Source organism: Thamnophis sirtalis, unplaced genomic scaffold (genome assembly GCF_051295495.1).
Source record: "Thamnophis sirtalis isolate CommonGarterSnake01/CBP01778 unplaced genomic scaffold, rThaSir2_p1.2 scaffold_5, whole genome shotgun sequence".
Classification (NCBI taxonomy): Eukaryota; Metazoa; Chordata; class Lepidosauria; order Squamata; family Natricidae; genus Thamnophis; species Thamnophis sirtalis.
Genome location: NW_028261385.1, coordinates 121,842,873 through 121,862,609, shown reverse-complemented (window position 1 = coordinate 121,862,609; position 19,737 = coordinate 121,842,873). Strand labels below are relative to the sequence as shown.

The window sequence follows — 19,737 nt, the reverse complement described above, 5'->3', positions numbered from 1 at the left end:
CTTATAATTCCCCAATATCAGACCTGCCCATGAGAAAATGTGTAGGGAAGTGGAAGAATCTTACATTAAATAATACATTCCCTCAGTAAAATAATATTATAAGAAATGATATTATAAAGTGTGCTATTAAATTAAATGCTACTCTAATTTATCTAAAACTTAAATAACCGATACATGACTTGGAGGTTCCATTGCATTTGATCTGAAAGAGCATTCGATTTGACTATTTTGCAGATGTAACCGCATTGAGCTGTTGTAACTTACCAACCCTGCTGCATACATGGGAACTATGACGGGCTGCTTCTTATTACCTGTGAAAAGCTAAAACAAAAGACATTTCAATCTAATTAGTTCAAGCTATTTGCAAAGTTATTCAATTAGTCTCAAGAACCATTTTTCAAACAAGACCAACAGTTTTGTAGGTTTACTTATGAAATATATAATATCACGTAAAATACTCTCAAGAGTTAAAACTATACACTATTCTGCAGTCCAGAAGAATGAAAGAATTTCTACCTTAACTGAAAACTCACAATGTTTCTTGTGTCGATTCCCAAAGAGCAGAGAAGCTTTTTGTTGCTATGGGAGCCACCCCACTGGTATCTCAGTCCATAAGCATCATGGATATCCTGAAGCTCTGCCCACACATCAAGTAGTTCCCTACAAATCATGTTATAAGTCAAGAGAAACAGCAAAAAAGAAAAACACTGGCACTCAGCAGATTTAATTCCTTTCTTCTGCATTTTTAAATGACTGGCATATTAAAAAAAGTACAGATTAAGATCCCACCCAAGCACTTAATCGCTAGGGAAATAACACTGATATTTAAGAACAATTATTCTTTTACCATACAATGAAAAAAATGAGGTTCACAGCAAATAGACTGGTGTCTACTTAGAAAACACTAGATATAATAAATACTTTTTTGTAAGTATAAGCAGTACCCCACATCCAAATTATCTATTTCTGTCCAACAAGACAGTTTGTCTCAGAAAATATTCCCGAAAATGTAAATGTCTTCTTCACTAAATATTCCATACCTTTCTGTCAAGTTCTCCACTGTTCTCTCTGGTTTTCTGCCCACTTCTAACATGAGATTTAAAGGAGGAATTTCCTCTTTCATTTCAGAAACAAGTACAGGAGGAAAACAGGCCTTGAATATTTGTTCAAGACGATTTAGAAGCACAACCTGTATTAGGACAAAGAAAACCAAATTGATTCTGAAAACCATGCAAGTATCTTTTTTAATTACAGGAAAAATAATATAACTTTCAGGTATAATTGTCTATACAGAATTCCTAGGATTCTCTGAGAATGCAGTAGAACCTCAAGCAGAAACACTTCCTATAAGCAATGTGAACAAGAATTTATCTAGTTTTCTATTATTCACTAACACACCATATTTGACTGTATAGGTAGTCCTATTCTGTGACTCTTTGAAGTTACAAATGTGCTGAATGAGGGTACTTATGGCTGTTCCTTACAAATGTGGTTGTCACAGCATCCCTTGGTACTTAGATTGGCCACAGCATCTACTGTCCATGTGATCACCATTTGTGTACCTAAACGGCTTTTGAAAGTAAAATCAGTGAAGCAGCTGACAGGTTATCACAAATGATGATCATGCAAATGTGGGACACTGCAACTACATGGGATTTACCTAATAAATGCAAATGGAACTGCTGCAACTGCTGTCTTAAATTGACACAGTCATGTGAAGTTTAGCTTTATGACCGCATCACTTAGCAATAGAGTTGCCTATCCCAATTCTATTGTTAAGAAAGGACTGTTGTCAGAATTTTCCAAGCATTTGAAATGTCTTTTTATTTGTGAATAGCTGCACTTGAGTTTTCAATTTGATCAATCCTAATCCTAGGGCCTGCAACCTTTCCATTGCAATTTACATAAGTGTAGCTAATGATGGTTTTTTTTGCTATCAGTGATTACCTTCTTGAGACATTATAACCTCTCAATATTTTTGAAATATGTGTTCATGGATAAAACGTCTTAGTTTTATATTCAGACGAGTATCTGATGAGAAGAAAATGGAGAAGGCTTTGAATGAATTCAGCAATGGGTAGTAGATAAACACCTATTTAATTCCAAAAGGTAGCAATAAGGGAGGGGGGGTCAAAATTGCTCTGCCTTGATTCTATTTACAGGGGGGGGGGGGGGTTGAGAGCTCTGCAAGTCTTTCCAAAGTTTTTTGGGAATACAATGCATTTATATAATACAGCTTCAATAGTCATTGTTGAGTTTATTTCATGGCCTGAACTATTTTAAAAGGATGACAAATATCTTGGGATCATATGTATTGCTTCCCTGTGATTCAGGAAGAGACCTCAAAGTGCCTTCTATAGTTAAAAATCTCCAGCAAAAATTTACAATGAATTTCAGTTACAAACCTCTTAGAAACAGTGCAATAGTCAGGATAATTTTCTGAAAAAGTTATGACTAATTAAAAATAAAAATAAATCAGAGCAGCATGTATTTTAAGTATGCAAGGCAAGTATACACAGGCAAGACCTGGATATTACATGTTTTATGAAAAATTGGGGCAATGATGATAAAATTATACCCGCTGTGCTATTCTGTACTTTCTGCTTAGGCTTTTAGAGGCTTCTAAACATGTTAAAAGCATTTGGCTGGTCAGTGCTAGAGGCAGATTTCTTTAAAAAGTATGTTTGAATCAACATTCATTCTTATCAACCTTCCTCTTCTGCTCTGCCAACTATTTCTTATCCAGACACACTTTCTGAGTAAAACCTGTGGAATAATTTAATAATGCAATAATGCTACCTGGCTGAGGTACACAGCTTGAAATTAAAGCAACTTTAAGCATCAAAGCAGAGGCTAAGTAATCCAGAACAGGCATGGTCAACAAAAAGAAAATTGTTAGAATTTGATATTTTAATTTAACATGTAGTTAATATAATTATTTGCCAAGTAATTAATAATTTTCCTATTCTTACTATTCGAAAATTACAACTTGGTAACAATTTTGAAAGAACCTAGATGACTGCTTCCAAAGGTTTCAGGACTCTTGACCTTAAAGCAAGGCTATTATTTTGCCCACATTATTTTGCTTAATAATTATATTCATGTCAATCTACTCTTTCATCATGGCTTGAAAAGTAGACTGTATATATAATTATGATCGTTTAAAATTAAAATGATCATAATTTTTACATTAAAAGTATGATCTGCTGTATCCCTGTTAAAAGCTTTGGGCATAGTTCTTAGAGTCCCTCAAAAACTGTCACACAATTGTCATTTTAAATGTGAAAAGATAAACTATTAAATAAAAATAGACAAATTCTTAAGTGTTTACATGGATTTTGATGTTCTTGATGGAGCAGTGCCTATGTAATCTGGAATTAGTGAATCTATCTTTTGTCCCCTTGTCATGGTCAGATCAGTCTGGTGGTAATCAGTTTCTCTAGAAATGTACACCCCCTGCAGGGAGGCAGGATCTATTAGGTCAATCCGCCCCTAGAGACTAATTGACCTATTTCAGAAGAAACTGGCGTTATAACTGCAGATGTTATGTACAGTCCTGCCAAAGTCTTAGTCACCACTTGGAATAGGAAGATGACTTGAGGCTCTGGATAGAATTGCACCCATGTGACCTCTCCTAACTCATAAACCTCTGTGTCTCCCATGATATATGGAGGAACTGAGATGAATGAAATGGATAAAGAGACATCCAGAGTGCTGCTGGAAGAAGACAAGGGAAAAACTCAATTGAACATGCATAAGAACTGCTATTAAAGCATGATGATTCGGGGGTAAACCATAAATACTTCTCCACACTAATCGAGTCTGTAGATAATTGGCCAGTAACCCTCTTTAAGGTGAATCACTTCCTCCTAGGGAAGGAGGATACAGCGATTCACCTGAAGAGGCGCACTGAGGAATTTTCTGATTTTCTGGAAGACAAAATTGCTCAAATTTGTTCCCAGTAAAATGCTAGCAAGTTTGCTAATCTGGTGAAAGCACCTGAGGCAGTTCTTGTCCAGTTACCTGGAAAAGTCTCACCCCACTGCTCCTGAGGAAATGGACAGGGAGTATTAGCACATGCCCTACCTGGCCTGTGAAAGCTTCTGGGGAGGTGACATGCAGGTAGATTCTGACAGTGATTAATGATTCCCTGTGGGAGGAGGTTTTATCTTTGTAAACCGCTTGTAGTCACGGAGAGTGAGTTGAATGGCCATGTGCCATATTTTTCGGAGTATAAGACGCACTGGAGTATAAGGCACACCAAGGTTTTGAATAGGCATTTTTTTAAAAAAAGTAGGTACGTAGATAGAGGGATAGAGAGAGAGAGAAATACAGTAGGTAGGTAGGGAGAGTGAGTATTTAGGTAGTTAAAGGGAGGGAGGGAGGGAGGGAGGGAGGGAGGGAGGGAGGGAGAGAGAGAGAGAGAGAGAGAGAGAGAGAGAGAGAGAGAGAGAGAGAGAGAGAGAGAGAGAGAGAGAGAGAAATATATATAGAGAGAAATATATATAGAGAGAAATACAGTAGGTAGGGGGGGGGAGAGAGAAGAAAGGTAGGTAGGAAGAGGGATAGAGAGAAATAGAGAGATGGAGAGAGAGAAATACAGTAGATAGGTAGGGAGAGCGAGAGAGTAGGTAGGTAGGTACATAGGTAGATAGAGGGAGGGAGAGAGAGAGAATTACAGTAGGCAGGTAGGGAGAGAGAGAGAGAAAGTAGGCAGGTAGATAGAGGGATTGTTAATCTTACACGGGAAAAGACCAGAATACAACAAGACCAGCATACATACACCCATGAAAATCTACGAAAACAAATACATACATACATACATACATACATACATACATACATACACATACATACACATACATACATACATAGAGAGAGAGAGAGAAATACAGTAGGTAGGTAGGGAGAGTGAGTATTTAGGTAGTTAAAGGGTGAGAGAGAGAGAGAGAGAGAGAGAGAGAGAGAAATATATATAGAGAGAAATACAGTAGGTAGGTGGGGGGGAGAGAGAAGAAAGGTAGGTAGGAAGAGGGATAGAGAGAAATAGAGAGAGATGGAGAGAGAGAAATACAGTAGATAGGTAGGGAGAGCGAGAGTAGGTAGGTAGGTACATAGGTAGATAGAGGGAGGGAGAAAGAGAGAATTACAGTAGGCAGGTAGGGAGAGAGAGAGAGAAAGTAGGCAGGTAGATAGAGGGATTGTTAATCTTACATGGGAAAAGACCAGAGTACAACAAGACCAGCATACATACACCCGTGAAAATCTACGAAAACAAATACTTACTTACTTACTTACTTACTTACTTACTTACATAGAGAGAGAGAGAGAGAGAGAGAGAGAGAGAGAGAGAGAGAGAGAGAGAAAGAAATACAGTAGGTAGGTAGAGGTTTCCAGGTGTATTTATCCATGTGCTGGAGAAGGAAATCACTGACAATCTGCAGCACCTAAGACTTTTTTTCTGCAGACACATCACTTGATCAATGTAATTCTCATCAACCACTCTAACAAAAGAGCTTTCCAAAAGGAAAAAGGTTTTCCACTCTGCAAACCTCCCAAATATGTCCCCCCCCTTTTTTTTTGCAAAAATGGGCCCGTTTTTTTTTCCAAAAAAAAAGAGAGGCACAAATAGCCTTTAGGGGGCTTGCAGAGTGCTCCGGGGGGGAGGGTGCGCCAAAAACCAGCAAAAAAATAGCCCATTTTTCGTCAAAATAATTGCATGTGTAGCCTTTAGGAAGCTTATAGAAAGCTGCTATGGACTGGGGAAGCAAAAACAGGCCGTTTCCCGCTCATTTCTGCCCTTCCCAGTCCCCAGGAGCTCTCTAAAAGCCTCCATAGGGCTATGCATGGCCATTTTGGTGAAGGGGCGGGCTTCGGGAGGCAAAAAATGCTGTATTCAGTGTATAAGATGCACCCAGATTTTCAGCCTCTTTTTTGAGGCAAAAGGTGCGTCTTATACTCCAAAAATACTGTAAATGTTCTTAAGTAAATAAATAAAGCCATGCAATTTCCTCGATTACACTGTTTGCCCTTGCCTTCTTTCAAAAGTAAGCCTTTTAAAAGGAATTTCACAAGTACTAACTTGATTTCAGATGAGTCAAGTATAATTATTCATTAATAAAGTATCTAGGATCTCATTAATTCAACACTATATTGTTGAAGTAATATTCATATACAACTTAACTAATTCAACAAAGAGTTGAAAATAATAATAAAATATTTTTATTTAAAAACAAGGAAATCCCACCAATGAATTCTTACATTAATTGTAATAGATTTTGTTGACTCTTTTGCCATGCATAACTATGTTAGATGACAACGCTGATTTTTTTCAACTTTTGGATGTAAGCTTTTGAAGAACATAAGAAAACCACTCATCCCACTTTTGTAATGAACCCTTCAGTTGGCTTAGGTTCTGTATTTCTTCTAGCACATATACATCATGGCAACATAAGAACTTAATTATATTCCTCTCATTAGCTGCCAAGCTTGTTATCACAAAAGAGCAGAAAATTAAAATATTTGGCTCAATAATCTTTAATATGTGGAAAACTGCTCTAGCAAAAAGAAAAAAATGAAGCAACTACAAAAATAGTTTTCTACAAATCTGATCAACCATGAATTGTATTAACCATATTGTTCCTAGCAGAATACATTTTGCTTGTGTAAACATTATTTTGGGCAGAAATATTATATAGATGTTTACAATGTTTATTTCCCTTAAGGTCACTGTGTATGAAACAAAGATAAAAAATGAAGATTTGTTCAATATATTCAAGTTTTTATCTGTTCTCTATTGAATTTTTATTTTTTAATGATCCAATTGTATAATCTGAACCAGTGCTTCTTAGTTTTTGTTTCTCTTAGGACAACTTTGCACTTTTTACTTTTACTAGACAACCCATGACTTATTAGGTCATCATTTAAGAAACATTTCCTTATCAGATTCCTCAATGCTTTCAACAATGGCAAAGTTCTTTAAAAAATCAGAAATACTGAAAGATGTATCTGCTTTGAAAGTAGCTCATTTTGAATTATATAGCACAGCCAAACATCAGGAGTTGACCACAGGAAATGCTTTATGACATTTTGTATTATGTTATGTTTAACAATAATTATGTCATTAAATATTTTATAAAATTTGCTGAATTTCAATTCCATGAAAGTCAGAGATTCTGGATTTTTGATGCAATCTCTAAATTAGCCCATTTGAGCTCCATTGATTGAAAAATTGTTTTGCCCAGTTAAAAGTTAAACATAGACAAACATGAGAGTTTTAGTAGTACATACATGGAGGACCCAAAAAGAGCCGGGTTATATTTGTGGCTATTTCTATATGAAAAATTAAGTGATGTATTTGCTGGCAGTACTGTTTTTCACAATTTGTTTGATGGCGTTTTAATATATTATTTTTCAACTTAAGTTGACAAATAATTTTGATTTTGTGGAACTCTGAGAAAGTATTGGGGAATTCCCAGACGTCTTAGGAACGCACTTTAAGAAACACAGGTCTAAACTACCAGTGTATTTATTCTATCAAAATACCAGCTATATTATGAAGTAGCATTTTAAAGTTCACAGAACATTACTTTTGCTTCCGTGATACAATCCACTGTTGTTTTTTTGTTAAGGAATAGTAAACATATTTTCTATAATATCAGAAATGTACATTAATTCAATTAATTAAAATTTCAGTTAAAATTAAATCAAACATTCTTCCATTTAAAAAGTGGAGAAGAGGTACACATACCTTCTATTCTACCAGACAGTACTAAATTCAGTTACAGAACAAATATGTGCTTTCCAAAGTACATTAAATAAATATTATTTCAAACTTGCTTTGTAGATAGTTAGTAGCCCTTTTGTTTGACACAAACAAATACATTTTATGCATACATACATTTTATGCTTTTGGAAAGGTATTCCTCTGTTGTATTTCATAGATCCCTTTCACCAATGCAAAACTACTTGTGGAATTTAGATTAACAGCATTTAATACAGCACAAAGGCTGTGGCTATAAAGGCATTTCCTGCAGTGTCATGTCCAAAAAGAAAAACTGGCAATCTTGCATCTAGTCCCAAACATACTTAACATAGGATAGTCAAACCAATAGCATATGCTTTTCTATTGTAGAAAGAAAGAAAAACAAAAAACAAATATGATAGTTACCTGAGCTGAAACTTGTAATTCTTGCAACTCTTCACTGCCAGCTGGATTAATTGAATCTTCAGCACTATAGGTTGTGCTAACTGTAGGGGATGGCCACACATCTTCTCTAGGATGAGATTCTACTGTTTGTTCATCTTCAAAAGTAGCCCACAAGCAGCTTTCTTTTTGTTCAGTTTCAAAAGCATTCCACTCTGCAGCTTGGTTACCACCAGCTGAACTAAAGTCTGAAAATTCATCCGTGTCTGGAAATCTTTTTGACCCTGAATCAAAATCTCCAAACTCATTATCTTTCCCATTTTCCAATTCTACGGAGGGTTGTATCTTCTTGATAAAATCAGAAGCAACCATTGGATGTTCTTCCAACAGAGTACTTGAAATCTCATTTGGTTGACCAGGAGCTATTTTTGTTGATTGCTGATGAAGACTACTAGCTGTGAACTCACTACATTCATTACTGAGGTTTTCAAAAGGGGGGTGAAAATGTTCTTGGCTTGCAGAAATTTGAACACTATCCGCGAAAGCAAGAGATCCATTACTGACAATACTAAAATCACCAAAATCATCTTCACTAACATCATTATATGATGCATGCCCAGGGTCACTTTCACCATTTTTTACTATTTCAGAAACATGTACCTTCTCGCCACTAGGAAGACTGCTAAGACTTTCAAGCCTACTTAGGCTGAGGTCTGCTGTTTTTGCAGCATCACTGGTGGAAGAAAAAGCATGTTCTTTGTTGTTTCCCGTGCCGTGCTCTCTACTTCCTTCAGGATTTTCAATTGTGCCTATTGAGTTCACATTTGTTTGTACAGAAGTGACAGTGTCATTAGATTCCAATTCCGTGCAGTCTTTTTCAACCTTCACATTATTTATTGAATTAGTTTTTGAAATGCAGATGTGTTCACCTTCAGTGAAAGTTTCCCCTTCACATTCACAGCTTTCTTCCTTCATAGATTCTGCCTCTCCAATTCTATTTACATAATTTTCCTGTGCATTTAATACTTTTTTTCCACTAAAATATTTGCATATTTTATTTTTTGTTTCTTCTACCTGGGTTGTTTGTTTATGTGAGAATGTGGCAAAATTCTCATGTGTGCTGGGTATAGAATCCAAATTTAATTCAGTGCTAATTGTTTTTAATCCCTTTGGGTCATTGATACTGTCCAGATCCTCTACTCCCTGAGAGTTTGCTGTATCTGGTTCTGAAAATCCATTTGTTAGAACTTCTGGGCGCGGTAGCCTTTCGCCATTACAGCTGTCTGTTTGCTGATCATCATTTGGAACTTTTAGATCAGTCCTAATAATTTCAGAATATGATGATTCCAGTTTTCCAGCTCTTTTTACTTCTACTGGAATTACATCTTCAAATGATGTACCCAGGTTTCTACACTCATATTTTTCTTTAGTACTATCAGGAAGTTCTTTTATAGAAGTAGGAAGTTCTGCAATGCTGTCCTTATTGTTACTATATCTTATTGTGGTAAAAGTTATAACACTATCTACCCTTCCTGAGTAATCGGAGTTAAATGAAGACTTATGTTCTTCTTTTGAACTGGAATACTCTGATGCAAAATCAAAGCTTACACTAGTATTTCCAACATCAGAAAAGCCACCAAAATCACCAAACTCCTCCTCTTCTTCCTCCTCCTCTTCCTCCTCCTCTTCATCTGGTGCATTATCTAATGGGGGAGGGGACGAAGAATACATTCGAACGATGTCTGGTTCCATTATTTAGTTCTTTATAAAAATTAATTTGCACCTGTAATAAAATAGAAATTCATTGAAACAAACTAGGTGTTGAATACTAATCATTTACAACACTATATTTGAAACGATTCCTTATATTTTACAATGCATAATACAATAAAAACATCAAAGTTCACCAAATAAAACATTTCTTATCACAGCCAATGTGTATAGAAAATGCTCTATACTTGGCACTTTCTGGTAACTCAGCTTACCCACTGGCAGAATCACAAACGTCCCTGTGATTAGACTTACCATTCCATTATTTTTTGCATCACAAACATACACAGAAGATTTTAAAGATTTAAAGATTTTTAAAGTCAGAACAATTCCCTTTTAGGACTAATGGATAAACAGAAAAAGCCATGGAGGATGATTTCAATATATGATTATTGTGGTAATATTATTATATGCACGGAGATGGAACAATTCAAGCTACCTACTATAGAGGAATTAGTAAAATTGACAGATCTTGGTGAGATACTTTTTTGATTAGAGTGGAAGCCTCTTATGGAGTTTTTGCATAAAAGGAAAAAAAGAGCTGTGATTTGCAGCTCTGATAATTACAGGACAGATTAAAGAAAAGAGAAAGAGCTGTGGTGTGCAGTTGTTAGAATGCAGTATTGCAGGCAAACTCTGTCCACTGCCAGGAGTTCAATCCTGACTGGCTCAAGGTTGACTCAGTCTTCCATGCTCCCAAGGTCAGTAAAATGAGGACCCAGATTCTTGGGTGCAATATGCTGACATTTGTAAACTGCTCAGAAAGTGCTATAAAGCACTTTGAAGAGGTATTTGGGTCTACGTGCTACTGCTATTGCTATCATGTAACTTTAAAGAGAAAGGCTAAATTACAATTGTGCTTAAATCTGCTGTGAAAAATATTGGAAACCACTTTGTAATTTTTTTCTATTTTTATTTTTTTTCTTGCCTTTTTTGCTATCACTTTGATTTTCTTTTTCTCTTTTGTTCCTTGTTTTATATTTGTATTAGTTTTTAGTTTTAAAAGACTAAATAGCTTATAATACAAAATTAAGCAGGGGTTTACCTTAAATGATATAAAATGTGTGAATCCTATTTGGATGCTTGATCCTTGAGTGTAGAGGGTAAACAGTGTATTCTCTCTTTAGATTTCATTGCCACTTGTTGGCAATGAAAAAGAATGAAAGTCTGAGAGGTAGTTAGCTAGAGGTGGTAAATGATGTCCCCTTAAATGGTAATTCCTACTAAAACTAAGTCAAGTCCTCCTGCACTTAGCTTAGCCAATTTAAATTTAGATAATCTACAACAGTGGTCCCCAACCTTTTCGGTTTGGGGCACAGCAGGGGGAGAGGGGATAGTTCCCTGTGTGTGATAGGCAGGTGCGTGCGAGCGCCCACCACTTGTACGAAGGGAGCTTTGCATGCCTGTGCAAGTAGCTGCACAAGGGGAACTTTGTGCATGTTTATGCGCTCGTCTGCCAATTGCCTGGTGGACAGGTCATGGCCCTGTACCAAGCCTGGGCCTGGGGACCTCTGATCTACAATATTATTTGATTGCAGCTAAGATTCCTCTTAGAAACACTGTTGCAATCATATAAAGATTGATATATTTCATTTGATTATAATGGAAACATGAATTCAGGATATACCCTATATTTAGTGGCTATCATCTTTAGTGCATTAATGTTTCTATTCAGAGTGCAACATTCTACTGAATTGTAGCCACATATATTTCATGAGAATGTATGAATACATGAAAATAGATGGCATTGTTCAACCAACACTGAAAATAGCAGCACACTTCTTGAGATCAAAGAAAAAACTTACAGAGATATCTATTTCATAATATAACAAATGGTTGGGAACTCATGGCTTTTCTCATCCATATTAATATTCAATTTCAATATTTATTCAATATCAAAACTGAAAGCTTGGTCAGCAATTTAGGGTAATATTAACTGTGGATAATGAATTGTGATCTTAAATCAAGGACAACCTGTATTTTGAGGATGGATGTGCTGGTTCCTCAATTCAGTATTTCCCTGTTTTTCCCTAATGCCCTTTACTAGTTCCACTGTTTTGAACAAACATTATTCTGTTTTAGGGCATCAAGCTCCCAAATGGCATGTTGGAGGCAAAGTTTCACAAAGGACTTTGAGACAGAGCAAGTTAAAGAAAAATATCCTACTTTTGAGATTTAATTTGGTGTCAGGCTTAGATAATGGGAATCTGTGTGTTCAGTCCTACCTTAGGGACGAAGCCGTCTGGGTGACCTTGGGCCAGTCATTTCCAGTCCTAGAAAGAAGGCAAACTACTTCTGAACATCCTTGCCAAGAAAACTGCAAGGAATTGTTCAGGCAGCCCCCAGGAATTAGACAGGATTGATGGAAGAAAAATTCCATCAAAATTGAAGTGAGTTAAAAAACATAGCTTTGAAGTTTTGGCAGAGTACCTTGTAATAATTAGCAATAAAAAGTAGTAGGCAGTTAACAGGAAAACCAAGATATCTAGAGAAGAATCACACATTTTGGAATTTCCTTGCCTTAAACACTAAAGCATTCATACAATGTACCTGTCCTGGAACTTTTTATAACTCAAACTGAAGTTATGTACCACACCTTTAGCTGGTTCTATAGCAAAGATGTGTGTATTATATTTAATGTAAATTAACAGGAACAGATTTAAGCTTAGACATATTTAGAACAGACCCACTGAAATTTAAATCCCCTTAACAAATCCAAAGTATTATATAACCCACTCATTTCAGTGGGTCTACTAGTTATTAGTGTGATTCAACGCAAAATTTAATTTTTCTCACAGGATTGTTTCTACAACTTCATTTATTTATTTGATTTGAGGTAATTCCAGGTGGCCTACATAATTAAAAAAGACAGAAAATAAAAGAACATGCACAAGACAAAATTACTTAATGTAATACGAAAGAAAACAACCCTGGACTCAACAACCTAACCTCAAATGGGAGCAAATCCCATTTTCAAAGACATAGGTACCTCTTGTATGGCGAGAGCCATACAAATCTCGAGGGACATGCTGTTCCAGATGACAAGAAAGTGTTCTTTCAGGGTCCCATTAGATGACTAATTGAAGGGACTGGAGCACCCCTACTCTTCCCAATGTTATCTGACGGGCAGAAAACACTGGAGAAACATGGTCTCTCAAATGATGAAGTCCTCTTCCATGAAGGACTTTATAAGTGACAATCAGTATTTGAAGTCACGTGGCAACCAATGCAACTCACACAGCACTGATGACACATGGGCATTTAAAACATCCCCATTACTACCTGTGTTGCTGCATTCTCTCTTGCTTACAAGTGCATGAAACATCAAAACAAAAAGTATAAAGTCCTGCTCTCTTAGAGTAAGGTCATATATGAATGTTTACAACATGGTAGTTCAGGAATTTTGGCATACTCTTCTTCATATGAAAATGTACTTTAAAAAGGAGAGGTTACATGGCAAAATATAGATAATTAAATTTTGTTTTTTTTAAAAGTCAGTGAAAACTTCATAGAAAGATTTGGTGACTGGGCGAGAACTCACAAATGTAGCTTTTTTCTCCTTCTGTAAAAGAAGTCAATTCTTGAATAGAGATAGTTGATTTCACATCTCTCTTCCAGTTGCAGGAAATACTCCTCTGATATCACAAAGAAGTAAAATAGAAATACCACAGGAGTACTTTGAGAAAAACAGCAAATCTCTTGAATCTAGTGCAGGGGTGTCAAACTCAAGGCCCACAGACTGGATCCAGAAATGCTCAAATGTGGCCCATGGGGCTGGCCTGGAAATAGCAAAGGACCGGCCTGCGGTGCCTCTGGCAGCCAAAATGGGGCATGCACGGCCCCCTACAATTCCAATGAAACAAAAGATTAGAGGGGGAGTAGTTCAGTATTTTTATGAGAATTTTTAATTGAAACCTACTTTTTAACCTTTAATGTAAGGACAAAAATAAGACTTGATAAGTGCCAACTTCCACAATGTTGCTGTGGCATTAAACAGCTGTTTTAACTCTCTCTCTCTCTTTGCTTTCAAAATGAACAGTTATTATCTTTCAGCACTTTTCCACTGAGGAGAATGAGAATCTTGACTCTGCTGTTTATAATACTATCCTTCAGATTGGAATCCCCTAATACACTCATCTTAAGGGTTAAAACAACACTGTGGATAGGTAGTGGGAAGCAATTCCAGCAACCTAATTTGTGTCACACTTCCGCAATTAAAAAAAACACTAATATGGCACAGTGCCAATTAGCATAAAATCACCACTGCTTGACCCGTCTTCACCCATGGAGGAACGAGAGAGGGGAAAGAAGAGATGAAGAAACCCCGGTACTTACAGGCCAGCGATGCAGCAGCTATTATTATTCCTGCCTTAGGAGAACAAAGACAAGAGACAAGCTTGGGAACAACTCCAGAAGGAACCCAACACCTCTGACTGCCCAAACCAGGCCAAGAAGAAGAAGCACGACGTCACGACGACAGGACCCATTCCTCCATCCCTTCCCTGGTTGTTTTCTTCCAACTTTCAAAGGGAGGAAATGCGCTCGTCTAGTAATTGAGAGGAAGAGGGAACCTTCCGGGATACATGGCGGTTTCCTTCCCGCTTTGGACTTTTCCAAAGACACGTTACTCGCAGCAACACGCTCCCCCGCATCCGGGAAAAAAAGGGCTGTTGGCTCGTACCCCGCCACCCGAAACGGGGGGGGGGACGGGGGGGGACTCGCTCCCCTGTTCAGACCCGAAGGATGCGGGGCGGAGCGAAGAGGGAGGCCGGCGTACAGGTGGCGGCGGCTTCCCTTCCACGCTCCGGACTATGGGAGACAGCAGGCAGCTGAGGCGAAGGGTCCCGGCTGGCCGTCCGGCTGAGCGCCTCCTCACATCAGGCAACGGCGGCGGCAGCAGCCGTTGGTTTCTTACCTTTGGGCTCCTGCAGGGGCAGCTGGGCCGGGCATGGCCGGGCCAGACGGGACTGGGAGGGTGACTCGAGGCCTCCCGCGGCAACCGCCATTAAGGTGAATCCATCTCGAACTTCCCCCTCCCGCCCCAAGAGCCCAGGAAACGCCTTGGACTGACCCACCTCCCCTCGCCGCCCACTTAGTTCGCCGCTTCCCGGCATGCCGCGCGGCTAAACGCTCCCCTAGCTCTGCGTGTCCCTCCACCGCGCAACATCCTGTGCCAACGTCACATCTGGTGGGAGCGAGGTGGCAAAAGCTTTTTTCAGATCGTCGACTTAGTTCGCCGTAATTATTTTGGATCTAGTGGTCCCATGATGAAGAGATCTATAAAGTTCTATAAATCCCGAGCCTTCCGGAAAAGCCCACTTCTGTGGTGTTGAATCGGAAAGCATCAAGAAGCCGAGCTTCTCTCTTAACTTTCCCTATGCCCCAGTCTATTTGCCAAAGGAAGCGAGATCCGCCATATCAAATGTGGGCACGCTTGATCCATAGCGGAACGGGATGGCCATTTTGAAGTCTGCGGGAAAAGGAAGCTGAATCGGTGCATAGGCAGCCATGTTTGGTGAGGCCGGAATTCCCTTAGTTGGCGGGGGGGGGGCGGGGGGGAGACTTCGGACCCGCAGTCTACGTCGGGCCCCGCCTCGCGTACAACTTGGTCTCTCAGCTGCTACTGTTGCAGTTCTGACATCTGCATGCGCTCCAGGGGCTGCTCGGATCGCTGGCGAAGAGGGCGGTGCCCGGGAATCCTAAAATTTATCCGAACTATCGTTATGGTCGGGTTTTACCTGTGAACGCTACAAAGCCCAGCATGAGATACATAGAGATCTTAAAGAGAATTGTAGATTAATAAGATAAAGCTGGCGAGGTCCAGGGAGAAAAGTTTGATCTTCTCCCCATCCTCGTTTTTCCAACTTTGAAGGGCAAAGCAAACCAAAGTCATGCTTGCCTCTGCCCACTTGTACTAGGAAAGCGGGCTTCGTACTATGTGGGTTTAAATTTTTAGCAGGTTGATCTAATGGTGAAGGCACCCGACTAGAAACTGGGAGACGGGCGTTCTAGTGCTGCCTTAGGGCCAAAGCCAGCTGGTGACTTTGGGCCAGTTACTTCAATTCAATTCAACCTTTATTGTCAATGCACAGCATGTGTACAATGAGATTGGCTGAGCCTCCCTTCGTGCACCCCCCCCCCCAATAAATACATATCAACTTACAGCCCTAGAAAAGAGGCATGGCAAGTAGTCACCAGGTGTCAAAAGCTGACTCCAAAGGACACTCTCCTCCTTTACTTAAGCCTATACAAATGACTACTTTCATTTGCTAATCATGTTATTTTATTTATTTACTAGCTGTACCCGGCCACACGTTGCTGTGGCCCAGTCTGGTTAAATGGAAAAGAAAGAAAAGAGAAAGTGCAAGTTTCTAATATGTTTAATTTCACAATGCTTGTGGGTATACAATATTTTTTGTTGTTCTACTTTCTGTAGATATAGTTGTCTGGTTTGCCGACTCTAGAACACGCAACATATAATTGTCCATGTGAGAAACAATTTTCAATTGCTGGAAAGACGTTGGACTGGGCACAATAGCATGTGAAGAAAGAAACATTCCCAGGGTGGTTCCCTCCAGGCAGGGTCAGCAGTGGCAAGGTTGGTGAGGGTCTTGCCTACCCGGCGGGCCGGCCATGGCTCCCCCGGCAGAGGCGACCCCCGCATGGAAGTGAGCCATGGTAGCCCCTGCAAGCCTGGTGCCCTTCAAACTCCCCGTGATGGGCAGCCTCCGGAGCGACGGGCTGGATAGGGCCCCTCCGGACATGGACGGGGAAACCCCAGCATGGGAGGGAGGCTGGGGGTCTCTCCCGTGGGCATAGTCGGGTAACGGGTGGATGCTGCCATTGGTCAGGCCTCAGGGTGGAGGCGGCTTAAGGGTGGGGGGAAGCAGCGGAGGGATGGCGCAGGCGCCGCCCTGCTGCAGACAGCAAAGGCCCGGCGAAAGGGGAGGGGAGGCTGAAGGGCTTTGGCTCCCCTTGGCAGAAATGGCTGAAGCTCATCGGAGGAGGGGCGGAAAGGGGAAAGGGTGCGGCTGCAGCCCAGCCACACATATAAACGAAGCTGGAGAGAGGCCGAACTGTTCCGAATATACTATACTCACGAAATGAATGCTATGGTAAACGACACAGCTCAATTCCAACGCAATGTTACACGAAATAATTAAATCAAAATGAAAATAAATCGAAATCTATGAAAATTCAATATAACAATGCTATCGGAAACATTGAAATGGAATCCTGAAATATTTAGTATAGCATGTGTTGCTTTTACGTCCAACAGATGGTGCTGGTTTTCAAAAAAGCATGTTTTTACCTGTCGCAGGTGTGACATCTATATAATATAGGTATATAAAAACACGTGCACTATTGAATGCAACGTTGTGTCAAAATTTCAAAGCAATTGGTGAAGAACTTTTGGAGATTTAAGATTTTGAATAAATGAACATTTACATTTTTATTTATATAGATTATATTTTTTTATCCCATCTTTAGCTGGGCTGCCAAAATCTGAACAACTGCATGGCAAGAAAGAGTTAGGATTTCTTTTTATTTTGAAACCTCTCTTTGCTGCCATCTTCTTTTATCCAGATCTAGAAGCCCTGTCTAAAATCAGGATCTTGAAAAAAATATGAGAGTCTGTAACTACAAGCATTTCTAAAGTTAAAAGTTTTTAGAAAATTTTGTGGCTTATATTTGTACAGAAGTGTAATCCTCAGGAATGTCGCTCTAATCAGTTGAAATGGGATGAAGAGGCAGGATTAGGAAAGAGGAAAGTAGCTATGTCCAGACCATTTGCTGCGGTCCGTAAATATTCAGCAGAGTCCACCCAGAATATGGGTAGCGGACCATTTGGAAATCCTAACGGTCTAATGTCACCTCTGGTGAAATGGGTGACCATATAAATGTGAAAAATAAATATAGATTAGACTTGGTACTTTAGAATCATCCTAGAAAATAGCAATGGCAAACATTTTTTATTACCAGGAAAGCTACATTGGCATTTCCACAATAGTCAGTAGAAGTTGTTGGACTTTACTGGAGGAAATGTTGCCTTTTATATGTGGCTACAATCCAATTGGCATTTATAGGTAATTTTTCATTAACAACCATTCATTCACCAATTGTTCAAAGTTGTGACTACTGTACAAGTGATACTTAAAAATGGTCCTCAGATACAGCCATTGCAGCACGCTTGTGATTGCAATTTGAGCACTTGGTAACATCCCTGTCTCCATTTCATAGTATCTGGCTGGGATCAAATTGACTTTGCCTGTTGAAAAGTTACAGTCACATAAGATCCTCACTTAACAACAGCAACTGAAACTGCTAGGACTGCAGTCACTAATTCTAGTTCTTATTACCATCATAATCCGAGGATACTTGTACCTTGGAGAAAAAACTGTATACCTACCCTGTTTCCCTGAAAATAAGACCTCCCCGGATAATAAGCCCAATCGGCTTTTGAGTGCATACGCTAAAATAACCTCTCCCCAAAAATAAGCCCTCCCTGAAAATATTGCAACACAGCAGCAGCCATGAGGTTACCATGCTCACCGCCTCCTGCACCTCAAAAATAATAAGACCTCCCCGAAAATAAAAACAAGTGCTTATTTGGGGGGGGTCAAAAGAAAATAAGACCCTGTTTTATTTTTGGGGAAACACGGTATGCCCGATACATTAAAGCTAACAAAACTGGCCTGGAAAGCAAGGGTGGCCACTAGATAGGGGCAGAGTCAAGGGTATCTGAATCTTGTTACTGCCACCAAGTGATCATTGAGATGTTTCCAACTCAGATTTGTTAGGTAAACCCAATGGCCAGGATGAAAACAGTTTCTATGAAAAAATAGTTGGTATTGGAATCACCTGTCTACTCTAATATTAGCCTTCCCTCACATATGGATTTTGGATCGCAATGCCTGTGACTTCACTGGTTTGACCAAGAGCCACTGGCCAGAGAAGGCTATACATTTTTTAAATCCTGCAAATAGAACTATTAGAGTAAATATTTATCCCTGCAGGAGGCAGGGATACCTCCATTTGAGAGGCAGCTAAATAAACATTACAAAGATTTTGATACTGATAGATTTAAAAAATGAACAGTCTTCCATTAATAAGCATGAAAATGTGCAAGTCAATTTGCTCACTTCTGCCCTACAGCATCTGCATGAAATGGGAGTGTTGACTTTAAAAAATAAGGATTTTTTTCTGAGTAGTAATGTCATATTGCTGGCAAATATTGGTACATTTGGTGGATGAGGAATGTTTTTATTCTTGACAAGTTTCAGTATCCACAGCTTTTGGATAAACCCTAAATTGCCCACAAGCAAAGAATATCATTCAACTTAATTTATTTTAATCATTTATTAGCAATTTCAAAACAATAGGAATACTTAAATTAACAGGAATAATAGGCAGTGAAAAGATGCTTTGCATGGCTAGAGGATCATAAAGCACACAAATTGCCACCCCTTTAAAAAAATATACATCTGAACTGACCGGGTAGATGCAGATTTCCACAAAAATACATGTTTGAGGTAAGGAAGTGTTGATAGCCTGCATGTATCTACTCTAAAGCATCTTTTTGGCTTTGGATCCAATGTGTTTTACATTCCTGCTTTATGTTATTTAAATTGTTCTGGCATGAGGTATAAATGGCTAAAAATAAGAGACCTTAAAAAGCCATGTTCAATTCACAGATGGTGTCCTCAAAAGATCTCTCACAGAAAGGTACAAGATTCTGAAAAGACATCTGATAATACTGAAAAATTTCTGAGTTTGATGAATTCCAGTATAAAAAGAGTGCAAATAGAGTAGTGTGCACA

The 19,737-nt window shown here is 39.0% G+C and overlaps 1 protein-coding gene across 5 annotated transcripts in view; it reads right to left on the bottom strand.

Moving 5' to 3' along the window:
- The window catches only part of AFTPH (aftiphilin), a 37,719-nt gene extending 22,731 nt beyond the window's left edge, over positions 1-14,988 (bottom strand). For 3 of the 5 annotated variants that reach the window (XR_015696802.1, XM_014062297.2, XM_014062300.2), the window contains exons 1-5: positions 14,832-14,988; positions 8,171-9,929; positions 1,041-1,189; positions 534-660; positions 265-321 (exon numbers count right to left, since the gene is read on the bottom strand). Coding sequence is in view for 4 of the 5 variants with exons in the window: in XM_014062297.2 (XP_013917772.2) it covers positions 265-321; positions 534-660; positions 1,041-1,189; positions 8,171-9,898 (2,061 nt within the window). In the remaining variant the exon portion in view is untranslated. Of the gene's footprint in view, positions 1-264; positions 322-533; positions 661-1,040; positions 1,190-8,170; positions 9,930-12,141; positions 12,190-14,251; positions 14,569-14,831 lie in introns of those variants that run through there. The other 2 variants (XM_014062299.2, XM_014062298.2) reach the window with 2 other exon arrangements.
- Between the last annotated feature and the right edge of the window lie 4,749 nt (positions 14,989-19,737).